General features: G+C 38.5%; 1 protein-coding gene and 7 non-coding genes across 9 annotated transcripts; 7 read left to right on the top strand and 1 right to left on the bottom strand.

Moving 5' to 3' along the window:
• Positions 1–157: 157 nt before the first annotated feature.
• IRX1 (cellulose synthase family protein) lies at positions 158–7,204 on the bottom strand. 2 transcript variants are annotated; one of them, XM_023686054.2, is made up of 13 exons: positions 6,508–7,204; positions 6,327–6,407; positions 6,193–6,244; positions 5,968–6,109; positions 4,961–5,236; positions 4,524–4,869; positions 3,842–3,979; positions 3,614–3,739; positions 3,325–3,537; positions 2,441–2,702; positions 2,149–2,348; positions 964–1,317; positions 158–883 (listed from the first exon to the last, which is right to left on the bottom strand). In XM_023686054.2, exons 1-13 carry the CDS (start codon positions 6,622–6,624, stop codon positions 296–298), a joined length of 2,895 nt encoding a protein of 964 aa, XP_023541822.2. In that variant the 5' UTR covers positions 6,625–7,204; the 3' UTR covers positions 158–295. The 2 variants fall into 2 exon arrangements, with proteins under 2 accessions (XP_023541822.2, XP_023541820.2); XM_023686052.2 differs by having other exon boundaries at positions 6,327–6,400.
• A 1,296-nt stretch (positions 7,205–8,500) lies between these two features.
• TRNAT-CGU (transfer RNA threonine (anticodon CGU)) lies at positions 8,501–8,574 on the top strand. Its single transcript has one exon. It is a non-coding gene; the product is annotated as a tRNA-Thr (tRNA).
• Positions 8,575–8,725: 151 nt separating this feature from the next.
• TRNAT-AGU (transfer RNA threonine (anticodon AGU)) lies at positions 8,726–8,809 on the top strand. The gene has a single exon. It is a non-coding gene; the product is annotated as a tRNA-Thr (tRNA).
• A 306-nt stretch (positions 8,810–9,115) lies between these two features.
• On the top strand, positions 9,116–9,189 carry TRNAT-CGU (transfer RNA threonine (anticodon CGU)). The gene has a single exon. It is a non-coding gene; the product is annotated as a tRNA-Thr (tRNA).
• Positions 9,190–9,286: 97 nt separating this feature from the next.
• TRNAT-AGU (transfer RNA threonine (anticodon AGU)) lies at positions 9,287–9,360 on the top strand. Its single transcript has one exon. It is a non-coding gene; the product is annotated as a tRNA-Thr (tRNA).
• Positions 9,361–10,972: 1,612 nt separating this feature from the next.
• TRNAT-UGU (transfer RNA threonine (anticodon UGU)) lies at positions 10,973–11,046 on the top strand. The gene has a single exon. It is a non-coding gene; the product is annotated as a tRNA-Thr (tRNA).
• Positions 11,047–11,282: 236 nt separating this feature from the next.
• TRNAT-AGU (transfer RNA threonine (anticodon AGU)) lies at positions 11,283–11,356 on the top strand. Its single transcript has one exon. It is a non-coding gene; the product is annotated as a tRNA-Thr (tRNA).
• Positions 11,357–14,581: 3,225 nt separating this feature from the next.
• TRNAT-CGU (transfer RNA threonine (anticodon CGU)) lies at positions 14,582–14,655 on the top strand. The gene has a single exon. It is a non-coding gene; the product is annotated as a tRNA-Thr (tRNA).
• The last annotated feature ends 2,316 nt before the right edge of the window (positions 14,656–16,971 follow it).

The raw sequence follows: 16,971 nt of genomic DNA, 5'->3' as shown, positions 1-16,971 counted from the left end.
ATGACGAGTCTCAAATGACTAAAATACCTTTAAAAACTAAAACAATATAATGAGTAATCTAAAACAGTGCCATAAAGTATAAACAATCACGACAACGACAACGACGAGGAGTCTAACATGACTAAAATGTCCTTTAAAACTAAAACAATATAACGAGTGAGCCAAAACATTCATACACATTCAAGCAAATCCGTATATTTTGATTACAAAATGTGCCATAAAGTATAAACAATCATGACGACAACGAGCCTTCGATGAGGAATTGAAGATTTTAGGTAAATTTCTTCAAAACTAATCAACAATCTATAGCAATGCAGCTTTGTGCAACGGTTGTACTGTCAACCTGGTTCACAAATGGGTTAATCTTCACCCAAACAAGTGAGAAAACTGAGGCCAACAGCACTGACCAAAGAACAACAATGGTTGGAGTCCTGTTCTGGCGACCCATGAGACCTTTGAGGAATGGATAGAGATGAAAAATCACCCAAAACGCAAAGAATACCTTGCCAAAAAGAGGACCCCATGCTTCATATCCACCATTTAATGCATCAGAAAATCCCGCAACGACACCAACCAGGTTGATGACGATAAGGGTTGTCGGAGGGATCAGAAGTGTCGTCCATTTCACCATGTAAAGCTCTCCAAACTCGGAGTCCTCGGCTGCCTTTGCTGTAACCGTGAAGTTGGTGTCGACGCCAGCTAACATCTTTAGGAAACCTTGGAAGACAGCAAAGAGATGTGCCGAGACGCCTCCGATTACCCAGAATTGCTCGTTACGCCATATATCTTCGATGCTAACACCACTCCAACGCAGCTCGAGGACACTCGTGAGAATGATGGACAAGAAGAGACCGAGAAAAAGGGTACTTGCTAGGTTCGAGAGCTGAACGATGTGGAAGAGATAAGGAACACAATTCTATTTGAAGATTTTACAAACAAATCTAGGAAGGTAGAGATATTTACCGTTGGAATGATGAACTTTCCTGTGAGCAGGCAGATTGCAGGCAATGAGCAGTAAGCAACAAGAGGGAGCGAGGTGAAGGGATAGACAATGGTGTTTATGTAAGCCATTCTTTGGAGCCATTTGAGGCGGCCGCCTGCGAATCCATACCATAATGGACAGTGTCTGCTAAGAAAAATCTCAACAGATCCAAGTGCCCATCGAAGAACTTGGTGCAGACGATCAGAAAGGTTAATTGGTGCGGACCCTTTGAATGCCGGCCTAAATGGCATGCAGTAGATGGACCTCCACCCTCGGCAATGCATCTTGAAACCCGTTAAGATATCCTCAGTCACTGACCCATATATCCAACCAATCTGAAAAGCAAAGCCGCAAGCCAAAAACATGTTCACAAGGGTTCACAAAATATTGACTACACTACAAATTTAAGTAAAAGAGAGAGATAATATGTAGCGGTCTGAGCCCACCGCTAGTAGATATTGTTCTTTTTAGGTTTTTCCTTTCGAGGTTCTTAAGTTTTTTAAAACGCGTCTGCTAGGGAGAGGTTTCCACACTCTTTATAAAGAATGCTTCGTTCTCCTACTCAACCTATGTGAGATCTCACAATCCACCCCCCTTCGGGGCCTAGCATCCTTGCTGGCACACCACCTCGTGTCCACTCCCCTTCGGGGCTCAGCCTTCTCGCTAGCACATCGTCTAGTGTCTGGCTCTGATACCATTTGTAAGGGTCCAAGCTCACTGCTAGTAGACACTGTCCTCTTTGGGCTTTTCCTTTCGGGCTTCGCCTCAAGATTTTTAAAACACTGTAAGGGCCCAATCACCCCCTTTGGGGCCTCTAGCATCCTCATTGACTCTCATTTCCTTCTCTGTGGGACCTCCCAATTCACCCCCTTTAGGGCCAGCAAGGCACATCGCCTTGTGTCCACCCTCCTTTGGGGTTCAGCCTCCTCGCTGATACATTGCCCAGTGTCTGGCTTTGATACCATTTGTAACGGCCCAAGCCCACTGCTACCAGATATTGTCCTCTTTGAGCATTCCCCTTTGGACTTCCCCTCAAAATTTTTAAAATGAGTCTATTAGGGAGAGGTTTCCACACTCTTATAAAGAATGTTTCGTTCTCCTCCCCAACCGACGTGGAATCTCACATAATAGTTCAATAATTTTCACATATGAACTAAAACCAATACCTCTTTTCCCCAAGCGGACTTCTCTTCATAACCACAGCTAATGACATGAATTGCTTCCTTGATCAAAGTCGAGGGATTTGCAGATTCCGCAACTCCGCCATTTTCCATTAGCGTAGACTCGATAAACACAGACGACAATCCGAAAGTTTTCTCAAAGCTCAGTTGAGAAATCAGCATTGATCTCTCATACTCATCATAATCTGTAGAAGCCAAATTTAAATTCTAAGCCATACAGAGAACTACTGCCTTAAATTTCTAATACCCAATTCCACCAAGATTAGATTAGACTTACTATCTATTTCCCTGAGGTTAAAGATTGCAGCATCAAGCTCTTCTCTTTTTGCATCTCTCTGAATCTCAGTCGGATCTTTTGAGATCTTCTTGGAAGGACAGCAGCAAGAGCAGCAGCCACACCAAGAGCAAGATGATGAGGATGTCTTAGATAAGCTAGGCATAGAAGGAGGTCCGTAGCCATAAAGTGCCTGTCTATTGAAAACACAACCTGTACCAACATAAACTGGTCCCTGGATGCCATCCAATCCTTTCATGTTCACCTGAAACAAAAATGAAGATCCTCAAAACTGATGAGCCTGAAGACTAACTAATGCAGGGATAAAGCTTAACTTGTAACAGCCGAAGCTCATCGCTTTGGCCCGTTATGTATCACCGTCAGCCTCACGGTTTTAAAACGCGTCTGTTAGGGAGAGGTTACCACACCCTTACAAAGGATACTTTGTTCCCCTCTCCAACCGATGTGGGATCTCACAATCCACTCCCCTTGGGAGTCTAACGTCCTCACTGGCACACCGCCCAGTGTTTGGCTCTGATACCATTTGTAACAGCCCAAGCTCACCGCTAGCAGATATTGTCCGCTTTGGCCTGTTACGTATCGCCATCAGCCTCACGGTTTTAAAACGTGTTTGTTAGGGAGAGGTTTCCACACCCTTACAAGGGATGCTTTGTTCCCCTCTTCAACCGGTGTGGGATCTCACATAACTTATGTAGTATAAGTACGTTTCGACATCTATTTGGCAAACATTTTGGCATACACACTATCTAGCACTAAGAGCTCGGATGCTTCTGAAGCATGGAAAATTATGTTCAATATTCTTCGGTAAAGGATTGGATAGAACGATCATGTATGTTTCAAGACAATAAAACTAATTTTAAACTCACATCGAAGAAAACCGTGTTGCGATTGGCATATCGATCACTTCGATCAATGCCATCAAACCTCTGAGGAAACTGAACATAGCATACATCTCGGCCAACTTGTGGGTCCATCAAGAAACACATTGCCTCACGTATAGCTTGACTATTGTTAACATAGTGATCACAGTCAAGGTTAAGAATGAAGGGGGCATTTGTGAGGACTGCAGATACTCTTACCTGTTTAAGGACAAAGATTTGAGTATACAACTTTGATGTGCCTGCAACAAATAAAATGTGATAGATAAATGGGTACCAGAGCATTTTCAGCACCAGCTTTTTTGTGATGCTGGTAACCAGGCCTCTTCTCTCTGGAGACGTAGACTAGTCGAGGAAGTTCATTTCCCTCTACGTCATGGGCGCCGGTATTTCCAAGAAAAACCTGAAACGATTCATCCTCTACGTTTGAACATTTGATTCAAATTTTCAAGTGAATATTCTTCTCTGTAAGTAGAATATCGGAATCGAATGAATAGTTTTTAACCTGAATCATTCCAGGGTGATCACGTGGATTGTTTCCTGGCCAAGCTGTTCCATCTTGCATGGACCAGCCTTCATCAGGTGTTTTTTGAGCCTTTGCCACCAAAGCATTGACTCGTACTTTAAACTCTTCATAAGCTCTCTGCAATGAATTAGCAGACTAATTGTTAAGTAACTATTTGCGACAATTGACATACTATATATAACAGCCCAAGCCCACAGCTAGCAAATATTGTCCGCTTTAGCCCATTACGTATCGCTATCAGTCTCATGATTTTAAAACGCGCCTGTTAGGGAGAGGTTTCCACACCCTTATAGGGAATGCTTGGTTCCCATCTCCAACCGAAGTGGGTCTCACAATCCACCTCCCTTGGGAGCCCAACGTCTTCATTGGTACACCGTCCGATGTCTGGCTCTGATACCATTTATAACAACCAAAGCCCACCGCTAACAGATATTGTCTGCTTTTAGCTCATTACGTATCACTGTCAGCCTCACGGTTTTAAAACACGTTTGTTAGGGAAAGGTTTCCACACCCTTATAAAGAATGTTTCGTTCCCCTCTCCAACCGATGTGGGATCTCACCCTATATGACATATTTATAAAATTCAAATCTAACAAGTCATTAAGTCATGGGAACTACTAAAAAAACGAGCGGAATGCAAGAGGAAGCTTGAAGTTCTTACTTTCATAGCTCTACGTTCCTTTACAAAAGAAGGTTGTACTTTATCTTTCAAATAGTCTATTTTCTGGGAGAAGTAAAACTCAGGAGCTCGAGGTTCAATGGAGAATTTTTTGCAGAATGGAACCCATTTCCTTGCAAAGTCAGCTGTTTCAACTAGAGATTCAAATGTGAGCATAGCTGCACCGTCATCGGACACATAGCAGGAGACTTTATCGACAGGATAGTCCACAGCAAGGATTGAAAGCACGGTATTCGCAGTGATTAGAGGAGGTTCTTTCAACGGATCAACGGTACTCACAAAAAAATCCACAGCAGCAAGCTGGGAAGGTTCTCCCTCTCTTTCAAACCTGACATAGAAATGGATGAACACAATGAATACCGTATCAGAAGCTGCAAAGTAGAAAGAGGGGTTCCTAAGTTTTGGTTTCTTGCTCCTACCTGGCTGATAATCTGTCAATAAATGTGTCCCTGCAGACAGGAAACCATTTAGGGAACTGATCCAACACCCAGGAGAAGGCGAACCAGATTTCACATATGATAGAAGTGAGCCATAGACCAAAAGCACTATCAACAGGATTTGTAATCCTATATTGAAAGAAAAGACCTAGAATGATCAATCGCATGATTATCACTATTCTGTATGGTGTTAATCTGCTCGACGGAATCGGATAAACTGAAGAGAATGAGTGTGTAACTACAGCCTCCTCTGAAATCCTGGAAGAACAAAAACCACATTTTCGTAAGTGTAATGACTAATTACCATATCATTATAAGAATGAAAGTTTGAGCCTTCTATGACCAAGAACTTGTAGCGATATGAAGCCACTTTAATAGAAAAGGCTATCAGCACACAGAAACCAGGTTTTTTGTGAGATCTCACATCAGTTGGGGAGGAGAACGAAACATTCTTTATAAGGGTGTGGAAACCTCTCCCTAGAAGACGCGTTTTAAAAACCTTGAAGGAAGCCCAGAAGAGAATGCCCAAAGAAGACAATATTTGCTAGCAATGGGCTTGGACCGTTACAAATGGTACCAGAGTCGACACCGAACGATGTGCCAGCGAGGAGGTTGAGCCCCGAAGGGGGTGTGCCAGCAAGGACGTTGGGCCCTGAAGGGGGTGGACTGGGGGGTCCCACGTCGATTGGAGAAGGGAACGAATGTCAGCGAGGACGCTGGGCCTCGAAGGGGTAGATTGTGAGATCCCACATCAGTTAGGGAGGAGAACGAAACATCTTTATAAGGGTGCGGAAACCTCTCCCTAGAAGACACGTTTTAAAAACAAGCCTGAAAGGGAAAGCCCAAACAGGACAATATCTGCTAGTGGTAGGCTCGAGTTGTTACATTTTTGCTCCAATCATGCGTTCAAAATGTTAAAGCAACACGACCGGTCTGACCATTAAATTCTTCCAAATTACATTAAAAGAACCAAACATCCTTGTACTTACTGTTTCTCTTCCATTTGTTGTTGGGGTGGAACTTGAGCTTCTTGTTCTGTCTTCACAGTAGACCTTTTCTTCTTGTTCTTCTTATCCTTCCAACTCTCTACTCTGTTCTTCCAAATTGGGTTCCCAGATTCATCATTCAATTCTTCACAAAACAAGAAAAGATTATCAAGAACAGGAACAACATGAAAGGCTCCCAACGTGAGTAACAAAATCTATATTAATTACCACTATCCACAGTTGATACGCTACTGACATGTCTAGCATGAACTCCAACATCCTAATCAAGAACAAAAAAAACAGTGAATACTTGTAACTGGTCACAACTAACAAGTGAATGAAGCTGACAAAACAAAATTTACCTGAGAATGACTGAGATGAGATGCCATGGTGTGTTGATTTCCTGATGTCTTTGTATCATCCATCAGTAAATTCTCTGAAAACTCAGATCATGCAAACAAACTCAGAACACAACTGGAAATACAAGAATCATTGATAATATTCAGATAAAAATGAAATTCAAGTTCAGTGATGAGAAAATACTGTCAAATGGCGAGCCACACCGCAAGCAAACATTACGGCCTTCCTTAATATCATACTGAACGCAGACTTTGCAAATGGGAAATTGGCACTCATGGCAAGCAACGAAAACCTCTCCATTGGTATCAACTCCGACTTGCTCACCACAAGTGTGGCAAATCGGGATATCAGAAACCATCATTCTGATACTCACAAGCCAGTCAGTCCCTTGGATTGCCTTGATTCTGCAACCCCAAATAAAAAATGACTCTAGCAGGCCTTGAATTAGGGTTTGTGGGTGATTTTATATGGAAAACGAAGAACCCAGATGAACGGAACCGATGTTTGGGAGAGGGCGGTGAAAGCATTGGAGGGTAGTGGTTGAAAAGATGAGAGGTTGGGAAGTTGGTTTCAGGCATCTGCAGAGTGAGGAAGAGGAGATGAGAAGCAAACTCTGTGTTACAGACGGATTTGAATGCTTGCGGGAAGTGGAAGCAAAGATTTGGTTGGGCGGAGGACGATTTTGCACCAACCCTTTTCCATGAGAAAGCAACCCCGCGAACACAATCAACCCAGATCAGGAACTGTGTTGGTGACGATCCCCGTCACCCAACTAGGGCTAGACCCAATAAATGATCAGTGGAAAGAAACACTATTGACTGGAAAAATCTAAGGTTTGAGGGTGGAGACGGCTAGAATCAAGCTTTGTTGCAACGTGCTATGTATTCTTTTCGATTGATGCGTTGCACTAATGGAAGATGGAGATAGAACCTCACCTAAAATAGGACGATGCCAAGATGGTCATGGGACGTAATGCAGCACGTGGTAGTACCTTTGTAGCATCTTAGTCGTCTAGATGGAGCCTCCAACACTATTGCCTCTTTGCACCTGAACGAGTCGGTCGGTTGCTACTGTGCTACGGCAAACAAGTCGCTTATTAGGAGGCTGAAACGCTGAGTGTCACGATCTTATATTTTCAACCGTGTGACGTCATGACTTATATGCATATATGACCGGGCCTTAAGGAGAACTCAAACTCCATTTTACTTTTTTGTGTCTCTTTATGATTTTGTTGAACCTTAGATAAGGTTCTTCTTCATCTATCGAACACAACTCATGTGGAAACTAAGTTTCGTTCTGCCATACGCGTCACTCATGTTGGGATTGCACTACTCACACTCAATCTAGATAATTTATACACATAGTAACACCCGATTGAAAATTCTAGGATGGCTAGGGGTTAATATATTGATGACTAAAATAGAATAAACTTAAAAGTTTAGTCACAAAAATAGGATGATGTTAGAATTTATTTTAATGATAAATTGGTGGTTTATATCGTGGTGTAACGTGTATCCCCTCCATCATGAAATGAATGAAATAAATAAATAAATGGATTTTTGTTCAAGAATGAAATCTTATTGGAACTGTCCATATCCAGTTCATCCTTTAGAACCATATCCAGTTCCGGTCTAACAACTGATTGCAGAGTTGATCATTCGAACCTTTCAATTCCTAGATGTGGATCTCGTACCTGTGATTGAGGATATTCCCAAAACTCACAAAGAAAAAAGAAAGTGAGTTAGACAAAAAGAGAAGAAACTTGGACAAAAAGAAACGAAGTAACTTAGACAAATCTTTTTTTATCGATAACCTCAGACCGATCAATCGAATATTGATTAATACGTAATCGAGCGAACACTACTTGAAAATGAAGATGACTTTTCTGCTCAGAAATGAAATGTTGCTGGAAATTCTTGCTCCCATTGGAGCATTTGTATATCTATATGCATTAGGATCCCGATTCATGGATTTCTCGGTTAGTTGTTCTTATATTTTAAATAGGCCTCTTAGGAATGTATTTCATAATACAATTTTACATACAATGTAAACCCTGGTCGTTTTTTTCCCCTTTCCTTTCATAAAATTAACATGGTATCAGAAACTTAAGATCTAAAGGATTCGAGTATTTGTTTGTTTGTGGTCTGTACGTCCAATATGTCCTAGTTTCCAAGTGGCTCTTGTAGCTCAGTTGGTTAGAGCACTTGTTTCGTAAGCGAGAGGTCTTGAGTTCAACTCTCAACAAGAGCATTGATTCATTTGGTTTATAATCTTTTAAAATCTATGTTTGGCATTTAACTTTCAAATTATCATGCTTGTATTCATAGCCCTAAGATATTGATTGTCTTCGGTGTTTGTTTGTTTGGATTCTGTGATTGCTATTTTTTTTTGTTTATGAGTAGCTCTTATAGCTCAGTTGGTTAGAGCACCCGTTTAGTAAGTGGGAGGTCTTGAGTTCAACTCTCTTGAACTCTCAATAAGAGCAGTATTTTATCGATTGTTGGAGCTGTAATGCGACTTCGTTGGGGTTGGGATCATACATGCACGAGGTTGAAACGTGGTGTTGTGTCATAGTCTTATATTTTCAACCGTGTGGCATCTTGACCTATACTCATTCATGACCTACTTTAAGGATAATTTTGTGCCTCTTAGTGACTTGGTCGAACCTTGCCTCTTAGTGACTTGGTCGAACCTTAGGCAAGGTTCTTCTTCGTCTACACGTCACTCTTCTCATTAGTATAAAAACGTTTGGTTGTCGTTTCAACGTTCGATACATCCTCTTTTTCAAGTGGCTCTTGTAGCTCAGTTGGTTAGAGCACTTGTTTCGTAAGCAAGAGGTCTTGAGTTCAACTCTCAACAAGAGCATAGATTCATTTGTTCTTTTAATATCTCTTTTTATCGTGCTTGAATTTATAGCTTGTTTATTTGTGATTTTGTGATGGCTACTTTTTGCTAATAAGTGGCTCTTATAGCTCAGTTGGTTAGAGCACCCGTTTAGTAAGCGGGAGGTCTTGAGTTCAAATCTCAATAAGAGCATTGGGTTCTTAAGTAAATATGTGTCTTTTCACTTGATTGCGACTCTAGCTAAAGCCAATCGGCCTCTACTCTAGACCAAGTTTGTCGCAACTTGTTTCACTATCTTGATTCTCAATAACACGGGCTACATGCTTGTGCATTTTTTTTTTTAACTTGTTTTAGATGTGTTTGGACTCTTCGTTGCGTCAAAAAAACCTTAAAACGCTTAACCAAAGCTTACTGAAGGGTTTTAGCACATACTACGGCATTATAATGCTTACATCAAGGCATTACACTGCTTATCAGATCAATACAGCTCGTATAGGGCTAATTGGGAACTCTCAAATCCCATTGATGCTTCATGATGCTTTCTCGGGCCTTGACATGTCATCATCAACTTTTGCTGCTCGCTCGGACATGTTTATTCAGAACCTATCCATGAGTCAACTTCATAATTGGGGTCCCAAACATCCATCAATCTGAGCAATATAGAGGCATGAACTCTCCCATATCCATGTCGAGACATTTCTACTTACTGGGTCGAAGAATGACCTTATATACCAACTTTCGATTTAAGGTCTAGGATGCAATGTCGGTACACCCGTTTTGTCCTCGAAAGTCTATTCTTAAAAGAAGATGTCTAAGACTCTCGTCTTGCAACATTCACTCAAACCATGACACCCATATGTACCATGAGGTTGCTCACTTAGGCCATGAGGCCTAGGGTTGGTGGAGAGTTGACACCATGTCTCCTCCTATTGTACATCCTGAGACATTTTACTTCTAGCGGGAGTAGACGTCATTTTCGCATTTTATCTCATAGAGCTTTTGTCTGGTGTCTGATTGACACCAAATTTGGTGAGTTTTAATATTTTATATATACAAACTTAACTCCATTACTGCATGTTGAAACTCATGTCGGAACCCTGACTTTTGAAGTTATGGCTTAGGCCCAAATCGGTGACTTTCAAGTCTATCTCTCACACTCTGGATGATATTGTTGTCTCTAATCTTACTCATGTCACGCTTGGCTTTCATGCATACTCTTCTTAGTGTGTTGGATGATACGTTGTACTTCTCAGTCACATCATGACACTTGTTTTTCTCATAGTATAAATAGGTCTCTTAGATATGTATTTCATAATACAATTTTACATACAATGTTTGATGTATCAGAACCTAAGTTGTCGTTTCAGCAGTCAATAGTCTTCTTTTCAAGTGACTCTTGTAGCTCAGTTGGTTAGAGCACTTGTTTCGTAAGCGAGAGGTCTTAAGTTCAACTCTCAATGAGAGCATGATATAGCCTTTTGCTTAGGTTGGGATCAGTGATTTCCTTTCAAGGAAAAGGCTACTTTCACCCCATTTCAAAACTTAAAATTAACTCTTGAATTTATAAAAAATATAATAAATTGAAAAGACTCATCAACTTTGATTCGGTCATGCCCTAAACTTGGCCATGTCGAACAAAGAATTAAGTGCACCACGTGTCGTCGTCCAGTGAATGCCTACGACAATTAGGGGTTTGGTTTTCTGTTTTTCTTTCATAAAGTTAACATGGTATCAGAAACTTAAGAGTGTTCGAGTATTTATTTGGTTGTCGTTTTAGCGTTCGATACGTCCTCTTTTCCAAGTAGCTCTTGTAGCTCAGTTGGTTAGAGCACTTGTTTTGTAAGCAAGAGGTCTCGAGTTCAACTCTCAACAAGAGCATAGAAAATTCATGTTTACTGTTCAACTCTCAACAAGAGCATAGAAAGTTCGTTCAGTTGGTTAGAGCACCTGTTTAGTGAGCAAGAGAGGCCGTGCATGTGTGTTTGTGTTAAGTTGTAAGTTATCATGGGTATTAGAATTTTGTCACAAACCTTCTCAGTAAGAGCGTAAATTCATTTGGTTTTGGGTGTTCGTTTGTTTAGCGATTTTGTGATTGATACATTTTTGTACAAGTAGCTCTTATAGCTCAGTTGGTTAGAGCACCCGTTTAGTAAGCGGGAGGTCTTGAGTTCAACTCTCAATGAGAGCATTGTGTTCATTTAACAAGCCCCACATTTGAAGACAAAAACTAATGTTGGTTAGTTCCTACCTATAACTATTACTTATGTGCTATAGTCTCGAGTTGTGATGCCGTCGTCAGCTGTAAGCGTTTAAGTTCAAAACATCCTGTACAAGAATGTGTCTTGCCTTAACCTGAAAAATGTAATGTGTCTTGCCTTAACCTGAAAAATGTAGTAGCACATGGCTTGAGTATTGGTCTCGAGTCTTAATGACGGGACTACACATAGCCCATACGTGCGAGTATGGGCTCACCAGTCAGTTCGCACATCGCTAGGCCACTTTCCTTGTCGGGCGAGCATACTCTGGGAGCTTCTTAGGCCGGACACCCATTAGAACTAGTAACCGTCACGACAGTGCTATGCAAAACATAACAATTGTTGTCTTACCATTGGATGTACGAGTCCGTACCCTCGTGATGGAATAGGGGTATCCCCCAAATGCATGAGGTCCCCAATATTTTTACTTTTATCATTAATGAATATAATCTTGCTATCATCTTTGATGCTTAACATGTTATTTCTCATTTTTCACTCTATATATCATACATAACCCTAAAAGGATTACATTCCATTTCATTTATCATGATATCATGTCATTCATAGCATGTTGTATACATACAATTTAGTAAACATAACATAACGCTCCATGCTTTTAACATGTCATTTCATAACGTGCAATTCATACAACAATTACCTCAATGGTCACACAAAACAATCTAAACATAAACACATCACATCACAATATATCGTATCATAAACATGTCATATCGTAAACATTTCGTCACATCACATCACAATATATCGTATCATAAACATGTCATATCGTAAACATTTCGTGGTCATATCATTCTCTAACTTATCATAGCCTTAACGTTCTTATACCTATCACAGTCATATCGTTATGTGAATGTACCTTAGTCATATCATCACAGGAACGTATGCTAACGCTATCGTTCTATCAATCTATCACAAACCTATCACTTTCTACCCATATCCTAACCATATTCTTTCATCAATTTCCTATATCCATAGCACTCCGGTATGTAATCTAACCTTAACGTTTCATGAACATATCTTACTCCTATCGTTACATTTCGTTTTGTGCATCCTTCTCGTATCCTATCTCAAACATATCCTTGAACACATCGTACCATAATTATTATCATACAATTCACATACTATAGCATAACATAAACATAATATAAGCATACCGATTCACAGATAATTCACACATATCAGTATATATGACACGTGCAGAACCACAGGTACGTGTCAACATCAAATATAACCATGCCGATAGTAAGGCCACTTACCTGGTCAGCTTAAGTTGTTGTCACGAATATATCCTTAATGAAAGATCGACTATCTTTGAAATCCAAGTCAACCTATGTGAGCCCATGACATTAGTTTCAAATTTGAACTCTATAAAATTATTTATCTAATTTACATTGGTCTATTTTAAAAGCCTTGAAATGTTATATATCTATAATTATATTTTTATTAAAAATCTTATTTTCCATGGTTACTGTTGTATAAAAAGAAGTAGATAGAGTTATTTCAAGTTATTCTGTGCATTTACTTTTCTCTCTATATTTAGTTTGTGATTTTTAATTCCTGAATCTTCTTTTTTTTATCTGTATTTACTCTGTTGCCTTTTAATCTTTGTTCTCATGTATTCCAAATTTCTAGTGGATCTCTGTTTCCAAATTTTTCCTTATCTCAATGTTCCATGTTTACAAATTTTCTTGGTTATTCTATTTTTAATTTATTTATTTGGCTACTGATATAAATTTAATATAATATTACTAATCTGACGTGATTTACTAATATTCTTATAAATGATTGACATTTAGTTTCTATCTCAAAGCTAAACCATTGTAATAATTTAATGAAGATCTAACTATAATTGACTGTGATTTCTTAAAAAAATAAGATAAAGAAAATGAAAATTTAATATATATCTTATTGATGAGATCTATCCTCACCTAAATCTCAACTGGGTAAAGGCTATTTTCATTTTTTTCTTAATTAAATCGGATAATTGTTGTTTTTCTGTTGATGATTGTGGGAAGGGATGAAAGGTTAGTAAAGAGAAGTGGGGGAAAGATGGTTTGTTTTTTTTTGTTTATTTATTATTATTATCATATTTTAAATATTTTTTTTATAATTATTTTTATTTGTTTATTTATTTCATTATTTATGATTTTATTTATTTTTTTGAGCTATTACACATGTGTCTTATTTTTCAAGTGGCTCTTATAGCTTAGTTGGTTAGAGCACTTGTTTCGTAAGTGAGAGGTTTTGAGTTCAATTCTCAACACGAGCATAAATTTATTTGGTTTCTAATCTTTTAAAATCTATGTTGTTATATTATCATGCTTGTATTAATATTCTTGCTTAATTCGTGTTTGACGATTCTATGATTGTTACGTTTTTGCTTATAAGTAGCTCTTATAGCTCAGTTGGTTAGAGAACCCGTTTAGTAAGCGGGAAGTCTTGAGTTAAACTCTCAATAAGAGCAGTGTGTGTTCTTTTAGGTGTTTTTGACATGAAATCATGTTTGGTTAGAGCACTACTTTAGTAAGCGGGATCATGTTGTCGCAACTTTAAGACCTAGAGTAAGTTGGTTGTTCCCTACTAGGACTTGGATGTGATAAGAGGGTATATTTATACTCATTCCTATCTACATTTCTTTTTCAAGTCCATGAAGCAACTGATCGTGGCGACAGGGTGCTTGGGAGCGGCCCGGGCGTATGTCTAGACTACATACATATAGTTCTCACTTAAAACATGTCATGTATTCCAAACCCCGTTCCCACGTTACATGAATTTAGCATATGAAAATACACATTTTGATTCTTATTCTTATTTTTTTCACATTGCTTGTAAAGTTTTAAACTCCGTGCAAATTTTTTGTAATTGGTTTTTCTGTTACATGTTTTTTCATTTTCATGCATTCATAGTATATTTGAGTCACTCCCGATCATTTGATACCTTGAAATTCGTTGTGTGATAAAATAGATATCCTAGGTATGTATTTTTCATAATACAATTTTACATAGAATGTAAATCCTAGTCCTTTTTCGTTTTTCTTTTCATAAAGTTAACATAGTATAAAAAACCTAAGATAAAGAGAGTTCGAGTATTTTTTTTGTTTGTCGTTTCAGTGTTCGATATGTCATATTATTCAAGTGGCTCTTGTAGCTCAGTTGGTTAGAGCACTTGTTTCGTAAGCGAGAGGTCTTGAGTTCAACTCTCAACAAGAGCATAAGTTTTAAAACAATTCTATGGAATGGATTTGATATTTTCCTTGTTTTTCTCGGGTAAACCGAAGGAGTCTCTTGCATTCTCTTCCCCTTTTCCTTACTAAAGTTTTCACCAGAGCCCTAAGATTCTCTTGCATTCTCTTCCCCTTTTCCTTACTAAAGTTTTCACCAGAGCCCTAAGATATGTTTGTTTGGGTGTTTACTCGTTTGACGATTCTAGAATTGGTATGTTTATAATTTCATGTTCTCTCATAGCTCAGTTGGTTAGAGTACCTGTTTAGTAAGCGAGGGAGGTCTTGAGTTCAACTCTCAATGAGAGCAGAGCACTGTGATCAACTCTCAATGAGAGCAGAGCACTGTGAGGTCTTGAGTTCAACCCTCAATGAGAGCAGAGCACGCAGTCAATTAATACCGTCATTGGTGTAAAAATTCACTACCAACTATAAAACATAAAACATAACCTTTATCTTAAAACACAGCCACACCGTTAAAACATAACCTTTATCCACCGTTAAAACATAACCTTTATCCACCGTTAAAACATAACCTTTATCCACCGTTAAAACATAACCTTTATCCACCGTTAAAACATAACCTTTATCCACCGTTAAAACATAACCTTTATCCACCGTTAAAACATAACCTTTATCCACCGTTAAAACATAACCTTTATCCACCGTTAAAACATAACCTTTATCCACCGTTAAAACATAACCTTTATCCACCGTTAAAACATAACCTTTATCCACCGTTAAAACATAACCTTTATCCACCGTTAAAACATAACCTTTATCCACCGTTAAAACATAACCTTTATCCACCGTTAAAACATAACCTTTATCCACCGTTAAAACATAACCTTTATCCACCGTTAAAACATAACCTTTATCCACCGTTAAAACATAACCTTTATCCACCGTTAAAACATAACCTTTATCCACCGTTAAAACATAACCTTTATCCACCGTTAAAACATAACCTTTATCCACCGTTAAAACATAACCTTTATCCACCGTTAAAACATAACCTTTATCCACCGTTAAAACATAACCTTTATCCACCGTTAAAACATAACCTTTATCCACCGTTAAAACATAACCTTTATCCACCGTTAAAACATAACCTTTATCCACCGTTAAAACATAACCTTTATCCACCGTTAAAACATAACCTTTATCCACCGTTAAAACATAACCTTTATCCACCGTTAAAACATAACCTTTATCTTAAAACACACACAGCCACACCGTTAAAACATAACCTTTATCCACCGTTAAAACATAACCTTTATCTTAAAACACACACAGCCACACCGTTAAAACATAACCTTTATCTTAAAACACACACAGCCACACCGTTAAAACATAACCTTTATCCACCGTTAAAACATAACCTTTATCTTAAAACACACACAGCCACACCGTTAAAACATAACCTTTATCTTAAAACACACACAGCCACACCGTTAAAACATAACCTTTATCCACCGTTAAAACATAACCTTTATCTTAAAACACACACAGCCACACCGTTAAAACATAACCTTTATCTTAAAACACACACAGCCACACCGTTAAAACATAACCTTTATCTTAAAACACAGCCACACCGTTAAAACATAACCTTTATCTTAAAACACAGCCACACCGTTAAAACATAACCTTTATCTTAAAACACAGCCACATCGTTAAAACATAACCTAAACAACATAACATTTATCTTAAACAACATAACCTTTATCTTAAACAACATTTATCTTAAACAACATAACCTTTATCTTAAAACACAGCCACACCGTTAAAACATAACCTTTATCTTAAAACACAGCCACACCGTTAAAACATAACCTTTATCTTAAAACACAGCCACACCGTTAAAACATAACCTTTATCTTAAAACACAGCCACACCGTTAAAACATAACCTAAACAACATAACCTTTATCTTAAACAACATAACCTTTATCTTAAACAACATAACCTTTATCTTAAAACACAGCCACACCGTTAAAACATAACCTTTATCTTAAAACACAGCCACACCGTTAAAACATAACCTTTATCTTAAAACACAGCCACACCGTTAAAACATAACATTTATCTTAAAACACAGCCACACCGTTAAAACATAACCTTTATCTTAAAACACAGCCACACCGTTAAAACATAACCTTTATCTTAAAACACAGCCACACCGTTAAAACATAACCTTTATCTTAAAACACAGCCACACCGTTAAAACATAACCTTTATCTTAAAACACAGCCACACCGTTAAAACATAACCTTTATCTTAAAACACAGCCACACCGTTAAAACAT

The sequence above is a fragment of the Cucurbita pepo genome, chromosome 9 (genome assembly GCF_057944985.1).
Source record: "Cucurbita pepo subsp. pepo isolate OVF chromosome 9, ASM5794498v1, whole genome shotgun sequence".
NCBI lineage: Eukaryota > Viridiplantae > Streptophyta > Magnoliopsida > Cucurbitales > Cucurbitaceae > Cucurbita > Cucurbita pepo.
The sequence above is the reverse complement of the archived record's forward strand: the minus strand, read 5'-3'. Positions and strand labels throughout refer to the sequence as shown.

Coding starts and splice junctions, on each gene's coding strand:
- IRX1 (XM_023686052.2), bottom strand. CDS start 6,685: ATGATGGTTTCTGATATCCCGATTTGCCACACTTGTGGTGAGCAAGTC. Junction 3,980..4,523: donor AGGAACGTAGAGCTATGAAA/GTAAGAACTTCA, acceptor AATTCATTGCAG/AGAGCTTATGAAGAGTTTAA. Junction 2,703..3,324: donor GCAACACGGTTTTCTTCGAT/GTGAGTTTAAAA, acceptor TTTTTGTTTCAG/GTGAACATGAAAGGATTGGA.